Source organism: Aureobasidium melanogenum, assembly GCF_000721775.1.
Source record: "Aureobasidium melanogenum CBS 110374 unplaced genomic scaffold scaffold_5, whole genome shotgun sequence".
Lineage (NCBI taxonomy): Eukaryota > Fungi > Ascomycota > Dothideomycetes > Dothideales > Saccotheciaceae > Aureobasidium > Aureobasidium melanogenum.
Genome location: NW_024470057.1, coordinates 696,003 through 707,462, shown reverse-complemented (window position 1 = coordinate 707,462; position 11,460 = coordinate 696,003). Strand labels below are relative to the sequence as shown.

The following is an 11,460-nucleotide window of genomic DNA, read 5'->3' as shown; positions in this document are numbered from 1 at the left end:
ACCGCTCTGGGTAGATTGACTCAAGCTTTCAGCGTTGCCATGATCTTGGACACGATAACGCGCACACCAATATTTATGGTAGGTGTGGTCAAGGGGTACAACACACATGCAGTGATTGGTCCTGGAATCCAGGAGCCGTGTCTTTAGTCGCGGGTACCTGGATAGCCCTGGCAAGCTTGTACACAACTGTTCATCCCACCTATTATCTTCGCATTGAGTTTCTCTACGAGGTAGTGTATGTCATGCACGGAGTCATGCGATGCGGGAAAGGACGGTCAAAGATAAACGTGACTTGCAAGAACAAGATTATAAGGGTGAGCATGTCCTCCCCCGATCTTATTGTGAGTTTGACTCTGATATTTACTGACAAGTCTGGATCAAGAGGAGTTAACAGCATTAGCTATCTATTCGAAGCTGAATATCAGCACACTTTGTCACAAAATCTGCAAGCGTCAATCCTACTAGCCATGACTCAGAGAATACCTGTGCCTCCAGCTAATGTATATTCACATCACGCTATGCCATCGGACTCTTCGTGTACTCCAGACGATTTTCTGATAGACATCGTCGAAGGCTCTGACTCTGATTACGACGCTCAACTCAATAGGCAGACAGGCACCAAACATCACAAGAACAAGTCTGCTCCAATACTCACAACGTTCCATTGCTGGAAGCTTACCAAGGCTGCTCCCAAAACCAAGGATGGTGCCCCAAGCTGGAAGCGAGCAGCAGTGGTACAAATGACACTGCCTTCTGATGAACTTGAATCTCAAGTCAAGAAGCAGCTCAAGGCAAAATCGCTCATCGAGATGTATGAAGCCATGTCGGCGGACCAGCGTCAACAAGTCGAAGTTCTTCTCCAGCAACAAAGGCGAGATGAGACGAACAAACACGCTCGCTGGGAAATAGCAGCCATACACCGTGAGGTCCTCAACAATCTCAGGACTAGGATCAGAGAGACCACTTTCATTCGAGTGATATTGAGTAGGGATGACAGAAGAAGAGTCGAGAAGGCAACACCAGGCCATGAGACGACTAGCGCTAGTGTGGCAAGCAACATCTCTGACCTCAACGATATCTCCGACTCACCGCTGAAGCGGACGAAATCGAAACTCGACCAACGTCTTCCTCCGCCTGGAAGGGAGTTCAAGGGACAGGCTAAGACCAAAAGGCTAATTAGCGAAAACGTGATCGAGATCATGTCTGGTTTAAGTACGGACGATACTCATGTCATCGACGTGCCATCGATGGCAAGCGCATTGCCATCTGCTAGGTTGCAAGGTCCGAGTCCAACATGGAGCAACCAAGCTCCACCCCAGCAATCACCGTCAACCAATATAGAGCATGAAAACATGCTTCGAAATCAGCTGAACCAATGGCAACCACAGCCGGGTTCTGAAGTTCAGAACAACCAGCAGCTCAATCACGTCCAGAATGCTCTTGCATATATGGCCAATGTAAATTCCAATGCTCGCACACAGGTGGGAGACAAAGCCTACCAAGAGGCACAAGCGCAATCAGCTCTACATGGAACATGGTCTCCACAGCAGTCTCCACCCGTAGTACCAAATTTCAGATACGACTCTCAAACTATGCCCATTGAACGGCAGTTTGAAGGATCTACGACACAAAGGACTCCGCCACATCTTGGACTGCAGCCGACAAACCACGAGCAAGACTACTTTGGGAAGCAGCCCAGTAACCCATATGGAGGCACAGCGGAGCCAAGCATGGCTAGACAGTATTATCATACAAACACCCATGCTCCCGCAATTGCTGCTTCACATCGCGCCACAGATTCAGAGGCCCCCAGAGCATCCCCAATCGCAACGAATCAGGCTCCTACTGATTCGGGCTGGCCTGATTATAACCCTGTGATGGAGCCATCGCCAGTTCCATCGCCACAATCCCAGCAGCAAACGAGACATGCAAAACGCAGTGCCGAACGACTGCGACGAGAAGACGTGCTTTTCTGGAGAACTCAAGCCCAGCTAAGCCATTCTCGATCGTCTTCGAGTCTAGATGATCAGTCATCAACCCTCGCATCTCTCGAGGAGAGCTCACCTCCCACTTCAGTATCGGGGGAGGGCGCTGCGCCACAATTCCAATATCACAACAGAGATGCCCTCGCACCAGGGCAATTCGGTCAACGGCTTGCAGCACATAGTTTCCTCAGACCGAACCAGAATCGACAACAGGAGCAGCCCATCAAGTTACCTCAAAGAAGTCAAACCGACTACAAACACCCAACTCGACGTACCGTCAGCTTTGAGGACAAAACCTATGGAATCTCTGATATACAGCATGCTCCATCTACCATTCCGAGCGCTCGTGATTCTAGCATGTATAGCCCAGACAACTATACAAGACCATCGGCTCCCGATCCCCCAGAACCAAAAGCAAACTATCCATCCTATCAGCCCCAACGATACCAACCACAACAATCTTGGGAGCCGAACAACACTTCGATGCTCGAACGCTTGAATGAACGTCTGGATGACATGGAACTGAGACAGGCGGAAGGAGCGACTAGGAGAGCTGTTGAGGCGGCACAGAAGAGAAGGGAGTTGGAAAAGAAGGAAGCTTACGAACGAGGGGTCGAGGATGCAATGGCGTGGAAGGAGCTTCAATTGAGAAGGTGGAGTTGACACGGAGACCTTAAAGAAATTTTCTCGCTTCCGTCAGGTTGGAGTTTCGATAACGATCTTACTGCAATCTTGTGTCTATTCTTGGTCATTTCGTTGATTTTGATCGATGCTGATACAATTAATCTATGCGTAATACGTTTGTTTCTTTCATTTCTCTGTTCTCATCAAGGCATAAGCTTGCTGGCAGGTTCCGCCTTCTTGCGGTAGATGTCAAGAGGAACCGGCAAGTCACCACTGTAACCGATATCTCCCTGCATCGTCTCAAGTTTCTTGGTTACCTTTCCGACCAACTTTGCAATCCATCTATCGTTGGCAGCAGCATCCATAGCGACTTTCTTCATCTTGTCATTGAGATCAGTCTTGATTGCCTTTGTAAACTCTCTGAAGCCGTGAATCTCTTTGTCCAATGACTTCTCAACTCTGTCCATCTCGACGATCTTGGTCGCCTTGACCAAGGCTGCGATAAAGTCGAGCAGATTTTGGTCGAAACAAGCAGGTAGGCGCACATGGGCGGAGATGTTGACGTTAGTTTCATCCTTGCGCAGCTGGGCCATTTCTTGTTCGGCTTGGATAGTCTTCGGCTGACTGTCGGCGTTGTCAATCTTTTCCTGCTGAGCAGCTTTATCCTCCGAGGTTGGGACCGGAGGCAAGATATGTTCGTGATGAGGCAAGAGGAATGACGGCACACTAATCCTTGCATCCGCTCCTCCAAGACGAACGATTTGATTGTAGTCAACCTCTTCCTTGACAGTTCTGTAGATCATGATGTCGTCGAACAGAAGATCAGAAACGATGTTGAAGACTGGGTTGATGGGTACAGAAGCCATGCCAGTAATCTTCTCGGCTTCAAAAACAAAGTTGGCATCCTTTAGCCAGGCAGAAATGCGCTTCTTGAGATTCTTAACATCGGAAGCTTGCTCTGGGTGATCCTGGAAAATTTGTTGGTGAAGCATAGTTTCGATCATGGCACCTGAGCCTCCGGCAGTGATAGACTTGATGTAGACCGGATGGAAGTACGCGATTGGGTTCAGAAGACATCTGAGGAGGAAAGGAAGTCTGTGGAGGAACTTTCGCATCGGCATATCCCGCTGCAGAGTAGAGACACGAATGGACCGCGTGCTACAGTGAGGGACAGTGGGCTTGCTGTGCAGTTGTGAGCAAATCGCAGAGCGACGGTCTTTCTTGTTGTCGAGAATTTCGTCATCGACTTGTTTCTGTTTCACATTCTTTTCGACCTCCTGCTGGCTGACGGTAATAATGCTGGTTTCTTGAATGTAGTTGAGGATCGACTTGTAGGTCTCCCTTGCGTGATCATCGTCAGGCGAGAGCTGTTTGACTCCCTTCAGGCCGACACCGGTAGAAGTAGGCTGGGGGGCAGAACCATTTGTCATCCTTTCCTTCATGGCCTCCATGGGAGCACGTGTATCGCCAGTCTTGGCCGCAGTGGCAAGAAGAGGAGTTTCAGAAACCATGAACGAATCGTCGGTAGGTGTTCTGCCATTCTCTGCCAACTGCCTAAGTGTCATTTCAAGCTCACCACCCTTAACATTTGCATATACGTCGGAGATGTCGATTCTTCTGAAAAGAGAGATGCGGACCTCGTCCACCGCAATGGCGACTTCCATATCGTCGGAGAATTTAATGCCGACTTCCACGCCATGTGCAATGATCATCAGTGAAGAGAGCCGGAAGGTCATGCCACGGATGTTCATCAGACCGTTGACGTCGACATCGATTTCCAGAGCTGGTATGTCGAAAAAGGCGATCTGATCATCAATGAACTGAAGCTGCTTGAGCACATTTCTGATGCGTCTTCTGACGAATCTTCCAACGGGATCAAATTGGAAAAGGCATGTCAAGAAGATCGCAGGATAGCATGTTGCGACAAAAGCGCCATGTAAGAGCCAGGAGGTAGCAGCAACTCCATAGAACAGATTGATCAAGAGTAATAGAGACCAGATGTTGAAAAAGGGCAGAATTCGGTGACCATTAGCGGCGCCGGAGAGGATGACGAATGTCAAAATGGCAGCACCCGAGAGGATCCATCTGAGTGGCCAATTGAACAAGGCGACGGCAGCGACAGATGTTGCTGCAAAGAGATATGGTACAGGGATTCCAAGGATCGGCTGGAGTTTCTTCTGTCGCTCAGGCAGCTCGCGTGGGGTGAATGAAGAATTCAAGTTCATGTTGGACGAAGGCTTAACGGATTGAGCACTGTCCGAACCCCAAATTCCTGCAGATGTCGATGCTTGTCAATTTTCAAGCATGGAAGATTGATCTCAAGTAGGAAAGAACGACAGATGTGTTTGTTTTTCGGTTTGCGACGGATACTTGCCCTTACTTCACCAGATTTCGCAGCTTCCAACAATTATGCTTGACGTCACAAAACGGTTCTGTGAGCGCATGGGTTTTCGTAACGAACGCACTACCAACTCATATAGCACGTTGGAGAAATGAGCATATCAAGATCTTGTTCTTGGAGTATGGAATTTCAGCGTTGGGTTAGAACCATGCGTAGAGTAGTGCTGTTCTCTGAGTGGTCTTCATTGGTTGTCGCCTTCGTGTTCTCCAATTCAATCGTATGCTAAAGACATGGTTGCGCTGTAAAGAAGCCCGGAGAGTTCACTACTATCTCCGTCCCGGTGAAGCATGGACAACTCCAATGACAAGCCACTTTTGAAGACCACCGACATCACTACCACCAAATCACAACCAAAGACCATCCTGCCACATGAGTCTGTTTAATTTGGCCAGACAAACAATCTGCAAGCCCATCTTCAAACCTGCTTTTGTATGTGTCGTTGTTTCCTGTATTTGGTTCTACCTTCGATTGACCCCGCCTCAGCCTGTCACCTCTCGAGCCATGCATATCCAGTCGATTCCCATGTGTGAGTATCAACTTGGCAGTGCTTGATGTTTCAAAGCTTATGCGATGTAGGGGAGGGTAGTGGTAACAACTACGCTTATCTCGTTGTTGACGACAAGTCCAAGGATGCTGTCATCATTGACCCCGCTAACCCACCAGAGTAAGTCAGCACTTGCACCGACGGCTATAACATACTAACCTGTAAGGGTGCTTCCCGAACTCAAGAAGCACGTAGACAGTGGAGCTATTAACCTCAAGAGCATCATCAACACCCACCAGTAAGCACATACCTACCTCTTACGAGGACGGGAGAACTGTTACTAATACATACCAGCCACCACGACCATGCAGGCGGCAACGTTGAGATGGTACGTTGTGCGGCCATCATTGACGAAAGTTGCGAGACTGACCGTAGTCTAGCTGAAAACATACCCTCTCCCCATCATCGGTGGAAAGGACTGCAGCAAAGTCACAAAGACACCTGCCCATGGCGAGACTTTCAACGTGGGCGACATCAAGGTCAAGGCTCTGCACACCCCATGCCACACCCAAGACAGCATTTGCTACTTATTTGAGGACGGCAACGACAAGGCCGTCTTCACTGGAGACACTCTTTTCATTGGCGGCAAGTTCACAGAAGTTAGATCTCAGTAGGCAGGAGCTAACATGTGAGAAGGCTGTGGTAGATTCTTCGAAGGCACTGCCGAGGAGATGCACAAGGCTTTGAACGAGACTCTTGCTGCTCTGCCTGATGACACCAAGGTCTACGTAAGTAGAAGGCCATTGTTACCTATGTCTATCTTTACTGATAAGTTCATTGTAGCCTGGCCATGAGTACACCAAGGGCAACGTCAAGTTTGGCATCCAGGTTTCGCAGAGCGAACCCATCAAGAAACTCGAGGCCTTCGCCAATGCCAACAAGCAGACTCAGGGCAAATTCACCATTGGTGACGAGAAGGTTCGTTTTTGCTCCACACGTTTCTATACAGTACCTGACAAGATTGCTCCTTCAGCTCCACAACGTCTTTATGAGACTCGACGTAAGTCCACCCGATGCCGAAACATACCAACCAGCATACTAACGTCTCATAGGATCCTGTCGTCCAGAAGGCCACTGGCAAGACCAGTCCTGTCGATGTTATGGCTGCTTTGAGAGAGATGAAGAACAAGTCCTGAGTTTAATCGCCATCCACAGAAGACGCTGATATGACGCATTGAAAATATGTTTTGGAGCCACCACTATACATAAGTGATGAGGGTTTGGATGATATCATGACTGTCATTATTCCACTCTTTTTCTTTGAAACCCAGAATCTGTCGTGTCTATTCCTGAAATATCCGAGCACCGGACATATCGTAGAGTGTTGTGTAACCTGAAGAGTCCGCGGATTCGATGTCATCTTGATCCAATTCTTGGCCATATTCTGCGATGAAACAGTAGAATGGCAGGTTCGACAGGTTTGTACGCTCAGCTGCGGCGGCTTGGGGTGCCGGAAATGGCTGTTGCTTTGCCAGAGCAGCGGTCTTGAGTTCTTCCAAGTTGCCCCAGAGAATTGCCATCTGCTCGCGTAGCTTGGCAAGTGTTCGCGTATCACGTCGCAGACTATTACGGTCAATACAGCTAAACAATTTCAGACGGACCCGACTTACTCCGTAGCGTCCTCATCCATGCATAAGAGGAACTCTGCGTATCTGTGGTCCACATGCACCCACAACTGTGCTGGCTCGCTGCTTGGTTGATGAGGCTTGACATCTTCCAAAAGTAGAAAGAAGTCCCATATCCATTTTTGACTCGAGAGAGGGCTGGTCGTGTCCATATCATCGTCCGAATGTTCTTCACAAGCGTCGGTAACTGGTGCAGTTGATGCGAAATCTTCCAGTATTGGTGGCCAAAAATCCACGACTCTGACTTTGACCTTATGCTTGACATTGAGATAAGGCAGTTCAAGCTTCACTCCAGATCTACCAGTGTAGGAATGATCTCTGGACAGTATATCTCTGATAGTGCTCACTTTTACCCCGGTGAAGTTCACACAGCTGACTAGGGGCTTATAAGCGAATGGTTAAACGAGTCGCGCAGAGTGGACTCACCGTGCGTATTGCTATCAAGAGTAGTCGAAGTTGGAGCGGTCTCATCCTTATTAAGACCTAACTTCCGGGCCTTCCTTTTCTGTTTCTTGGTCAGTCTCTTTCCCTGCCCTTCGGTTTCTTTGCTTTGCTGCTTGGCTTCAATCTGAGCGTTGTGCTCTCTCCAATAACCTTCTCGGCGGTCAACAAGAGTCTTTAATTGCTTCACATCTTTCAATTGGTGAACCAAGATCTTGTCCGGGAACTGTCTATCTGGCCAGAGATTGCCTTCCATCTTTCCCGCACCGCTCTGCTTGATTCGAACGTTCGAAAGCTTGACAAAATCACCTTCCTTGACTCTGTCGCGAGCATATCCTGCATGAGGGGGAAGAAGTTCAACTTGCAGAGTACGACGACCAGAAGGTCCGGGCCAGGTTTTGCGCTTTCCTGTGACATTCGAGATGTAGCCGTAGTAATCACCATCCCTATTCAATTCATGGTCATTCTGAAAATTTTTGTGATAACTGGTTCTACCATACCTGCTGTCATCATCCGCATCTGCATCATCCGGAGCAGGATAGTCATACAAGGAATCGTTGGCTGTGTAGTCAGTGACATATAGCTCCATACTACCATTTGAGTTCGGGAACCTTTTTACGACCTCAACAGCAAGGTCGCAATAGTCATTGTAGTTGACATTTGTGATTAGGCGAAACTTGAAATTGTTCTGTGGAGCCCCACCAGCTCGATCAGCGGCAGGTCGAGTAGGGATTGAAGCAGCATCGGAAGGACCAGCAGTATTGACAACAGATGGCGCAAGTTGCCTGAGAGTGATAGCGTACATCTGCTCGGCCTTCGAAGGTCTTGGGTTCGGATCTTGAGGCAAAGATGGAATATCTTTTTCGCCAAGAAAAGATTGCATGAAACCTTGCTCCGGTATTGAAGCTGCTTGGTAGACAATTATGCTTGCCAGTCTCCTCGCATCGACTATTAATGGTGCATTATAGACTGCTATGACCTACGCACAGTGTCAAAGATGCGTGAGCATGAAGTTCATTATAGTTGTAGTTCGGCTTCCCTACCTTGCAATTGCGTATGAGAACGATGTCGCCTAAAGATGGAGTCGGAGGAAGCTCTTCCTTGGTTCTCGCGAAAAAGCGAGCTTTGAGACCTTTGGTAAAGACAGGAATTTTAATCATGTCCGAGTCCTGGAGTGTAAAGGTAATTTGCCAATCTGGTTATGGTATTAGTGCTGCTGAAAAGGGCAGTTTCAAACAGGACAACTTGACGCACCTCCAGTCTTCTTGTTTGGCGATGGAAGTAACACATCTACGACAATACCCATGAGATTAATGATCGGCGCAGCACTCGCAGACTTGCAGTCTTTGTATGCATCAGCCAAGCTGGTCAGCGTGCTAGGACGAGATTGAGCCATGGTGATTGTGGGTTAAGCAACGCAATGAACAAAGAAGAATTCATCCGGCAGGTTGGTGCAGTGCTAAAGAAGACAACATGATAATTATGCTTGGCTCGCTTGATGATAGTCAGTCGAGTAGATTCGAGCTTGAACGGGGAGACGCGACGCGTTCGGAACGAGTCTTGGGTAGTGAAAGTGGTTGGCCAAATTTGCTTGACGAGCACACGAGCTTTGGCCAAGAATTCTGACGAGTTGTCGTCCTTTACGAGTGGGTTCTTTGCGCAGAGCTTTGGGCACTGGATTTGTTTTGTTGCCCGTCCAAGCAAAAGAGGACCCCTCACAGTAATCAAAGAAATCGCTTTGGCTGCTGCTGCTGCTTTTCTTTTCCTCATCCAACATCCCTCCTCTCACCACTCCCCCACCCCGCTCCTCCACGCCAACGTCTAGTCACCATGGCGGATCGCTACATTCCCGAGCATCGCCGCACCACCTTCAAGGCAAAGAACTTGCTCAAGCCCGATGAGCTTCGCCGCCGCCGTGAGGAACAGCAGGTCGAGATCAGAAAGCAGAAGCGTGAGGAGAACCTTGCAAAGAGAAGAGGAATCACCCGCGGCGAGACTCTTGGTGCCTCATTGGGCGCCGCTCCCGACAGTGATGATGAGTCGACAACTATTGAGAGCCAGGTAACCTTGACCACTCACTTCTCGCCAAACCGTTCGCTGACATGACGTACCCAGTTGAACGAAGAGCTCCCCCAGATGGTCCAGGGTGTTTTCTCAGACAAGATTGAGGACCAGATCGCTGCCACCACAAAGTTCCGCAAGCTGCTCTCAAAAGAGCGTAACCCTCCCATTGAGAAGGTCATCGAGACCAACGTCGTTGGCCGTTTTGTCGAATTCCTCCGCTCTCCCCACACCCTCGTCCAGTTTGAGGCTGCCTGGGCTTTGACCAACATTGCCTCTGGTTCTGCCCAGCAAACACAGGTCGTCATTAACGCCGGCGCCGTTCCCATCTTTGTCGAGCTGCTCAAGAGCCCCGAGCCCGATGTCCGCGAGCAGGCTGTCTGGGCCCTCGGTAACATTGCTGGTGACAGCCCGCAATGCAGAGACTTTGTCCTGCAATGCGGCGCCCTCCAGCCTCTGGTCGCCCTTCTTGGTGACAGCCGCAAGCTCAGCATGCTCCGCAACGCCACCTGGACTTTGAGCAACTTCTGCCGTGGAAAGACTCCTCAGCCTGACTGGAACACTGTATGTTTTCCCGCACTTCTTTGACCATTTGCGCTTCGTGCTGACCACGTGCTCATATAGATCGCTCCTGCTCTGCCTGTCCTTGCCAAGCTCGTGTACTCCCTCGACGATGAGGTCCTCATTGACGCCTGCTGGGCTATCTCATATCTCTCCGACGGTTCCAACGACAAGATCCAAGCTGTCATCGAGGCCAACATCCCCCGTCGTCTTGTCGAACTGCTGATGCACGCCTCCACCTCTGTCCAGACCCCTGCTCTCCGTTCAGTCGGCAACATTGTCACCGGAGACGACGTTCAGACCCAGGTCATCATCAACTGCGGCGCTCTGCCCGCTCTGCTCTCTCTTTTGAGCTCCACCAAGGATGGCATCCGCAAGGAGGCTTGCTGGACCATCAGCAACATCACTGCTGGCAACTCCACTCAGATCCAGGCTGTCATCGACGCCAACCTGATGGCACCCCTCATCCACCTTCTTTCCAACGGTGACTTCAAGACTCGCAAGGAGGCTTGCTGGGCCATCTCCAACGCCACTTCTGGTGGTCTTCAGAAGCCCGACCAGATCCGCTACCTTGTCCACCAGGGTGCCATCCGTCCTCTGTGTGACTTGCTGTCATGCCCTGACAACAAGATCATCCAGGTCGCTCTTGACGGCCTTGAGAACATTCTCAAGGTTGGTGACATGGACAAGGAGGCTGCTGAGGGCACCAACGAGCCCCCTGTCAACCGTTATGCTCTCTTCATCGAGGAGTGCGGTGGCATGGAGAAGATCCACGACTGCCAGAACAACGCCAACGAGGAGATTTACATGAAGGCATACAACATCATCGAGAAGTACTTCTCTGACGAGGAGGCTGAGGGTGACATGAACGAGCTCGCTCCTCAGGCCGGCCAAGATGGTCAGTTTGGCTTTGGTGCTCAGCAGCAACAGCAAAACTTCAACTTTGCCAACGGCGGTGACTCGATGGATATGTAAGCTTGCCTTACATCCTGAATGCAGCTTGCTACCGGCTTGAGGTCGTCAATGCAGTACAAGCTCCACCGTTCTTGGGTGCAGCTTCTGCTAGAAGCAACCAACCTCAGTAGAGACGCCATTGCTGCGGAACGCACTGCATATCTACCCATGCATTGCAACAGTCAGCTATAGCTACAGCTTGCAATACTTCGGCATACAGCCATCGCCAACACTCCGTTCTACGAGTGTGCCCCCCACCACAAT

General features: G+C 49.9%; 5 protein-coding genes across 5 annotated transcripts; 3 read left to right on the top strand and 2 right to left on the bottom strand.

The window, feature by feature from the left end:
* Positions 1 to 320: 320 nt before the first annotated feature.
* On the top strand, positions 321 to 2,648 carry M437DRAFT_64416 (uncharacterized protein; the record flags this gene model as incomplete). Its single annotated transcript, XM_041024419.1, has 2 exons — positions 321 to 341; positions 372 to 2,648. The coding sequence occupies 2 exons, from the start codon at positions 321 to 323 to the stop codon at positions 2,646 to 2,648; spliced, it is 2,298 nt and encodes a 765-aa protein (XP_040881815.1).
* A 164-nt stretch (positions 2,649 to 2,812) lies between these two features.
* M437DRAFT_73712 (uncharacterized protein) lies at positions 2,813 to 4,834 on the bottom strand (the record flags this gene model as incomplete). Its single annotated transcript, XM_041026086.1, has 1 exon — positions 2,813 to 4,834. The coding sequence occupies one exon, from the start codon at positions 4,832 to 4,834 to the stop codon at positions 2,813 to 2,815; it is 2,022 nt and encodes a 673-aa protein (XP_040881814.1).
* Positions 4,835 to 5,511: 677 nt separating this feature from the next.
* M437DRAFT_43654 (Metallo-hydrolase/oxidoreductase) lies at positions 5,512 to 6,690 on the top strand (the record flags this gene model as incomplete). Its single annotated transcript, XM_041020781.1, has 9 exons — positions 5,512 to 5,536; positions 5,587 to 5,674; positions 5,721 to 5,792; positions 5,849 to 5,882; positions 5,935 to 6,143; positions 6,201 to 6,282; positions 6,338 to 6,472; positions 6,528 to 6,554; positions 6,607 to 6,690. The coding sequence occupies 9 exons, from the start codon at positions 5,512 to 5,514 to the stop codon at positions 6,688 to 6,690; spliced, it is 756 nt and encodes a 251-aa protein (XP_040881813.1).
* Positions 6,691 to 6,837: 147 nt separating this feature from the next.
* M437DRAFT_43646 (uncharacterized protein) lies at positions 6,838 to 9,016 on the bottom strand (the record flags this gene model as incomplete). Its single annotated transcript, XM_041020778.1, has 5 exons — positions 6,838 to 7,117; positions 7,165 to 7,555; positions 7,606 to 8,599; positions 8,664 to 8,815; positions 8,875 to 9,016. The coding sequence occupies 5 exons, from the start codon at positions 9,014 to 9,016 to the stop codon at positions 6,838 to 6,840; spliced, it is 1,959 nt and encodes a 652-aa protein (XP_040881812.1).
* A 434-nt stretch (positions 9,017 to 9,450) lies between these two features.
* M437DRAFT_73709 (ARM repeat-containing protein) lies at positions 9,451 to 11,217 on the top strand (the record flags this gene model as incomplete). The annotated part of the gene is made up of 3 exons (XM_041026085.1): positions 9,451 to 9,681; positions 9,736 to 10,245; positions 10,306 to 11,217. The coding sequence occupies 3 exons, from the start codon at positions 9,451 to 9,453 to the stop codon at positions 11,215 to 11,217; spliced, it is 1,653 nt and encodes a 550-aa protein (XP_040881811.1).
* Positions 11,218 to 11,460: the final 243 nt, after the last annotated feature.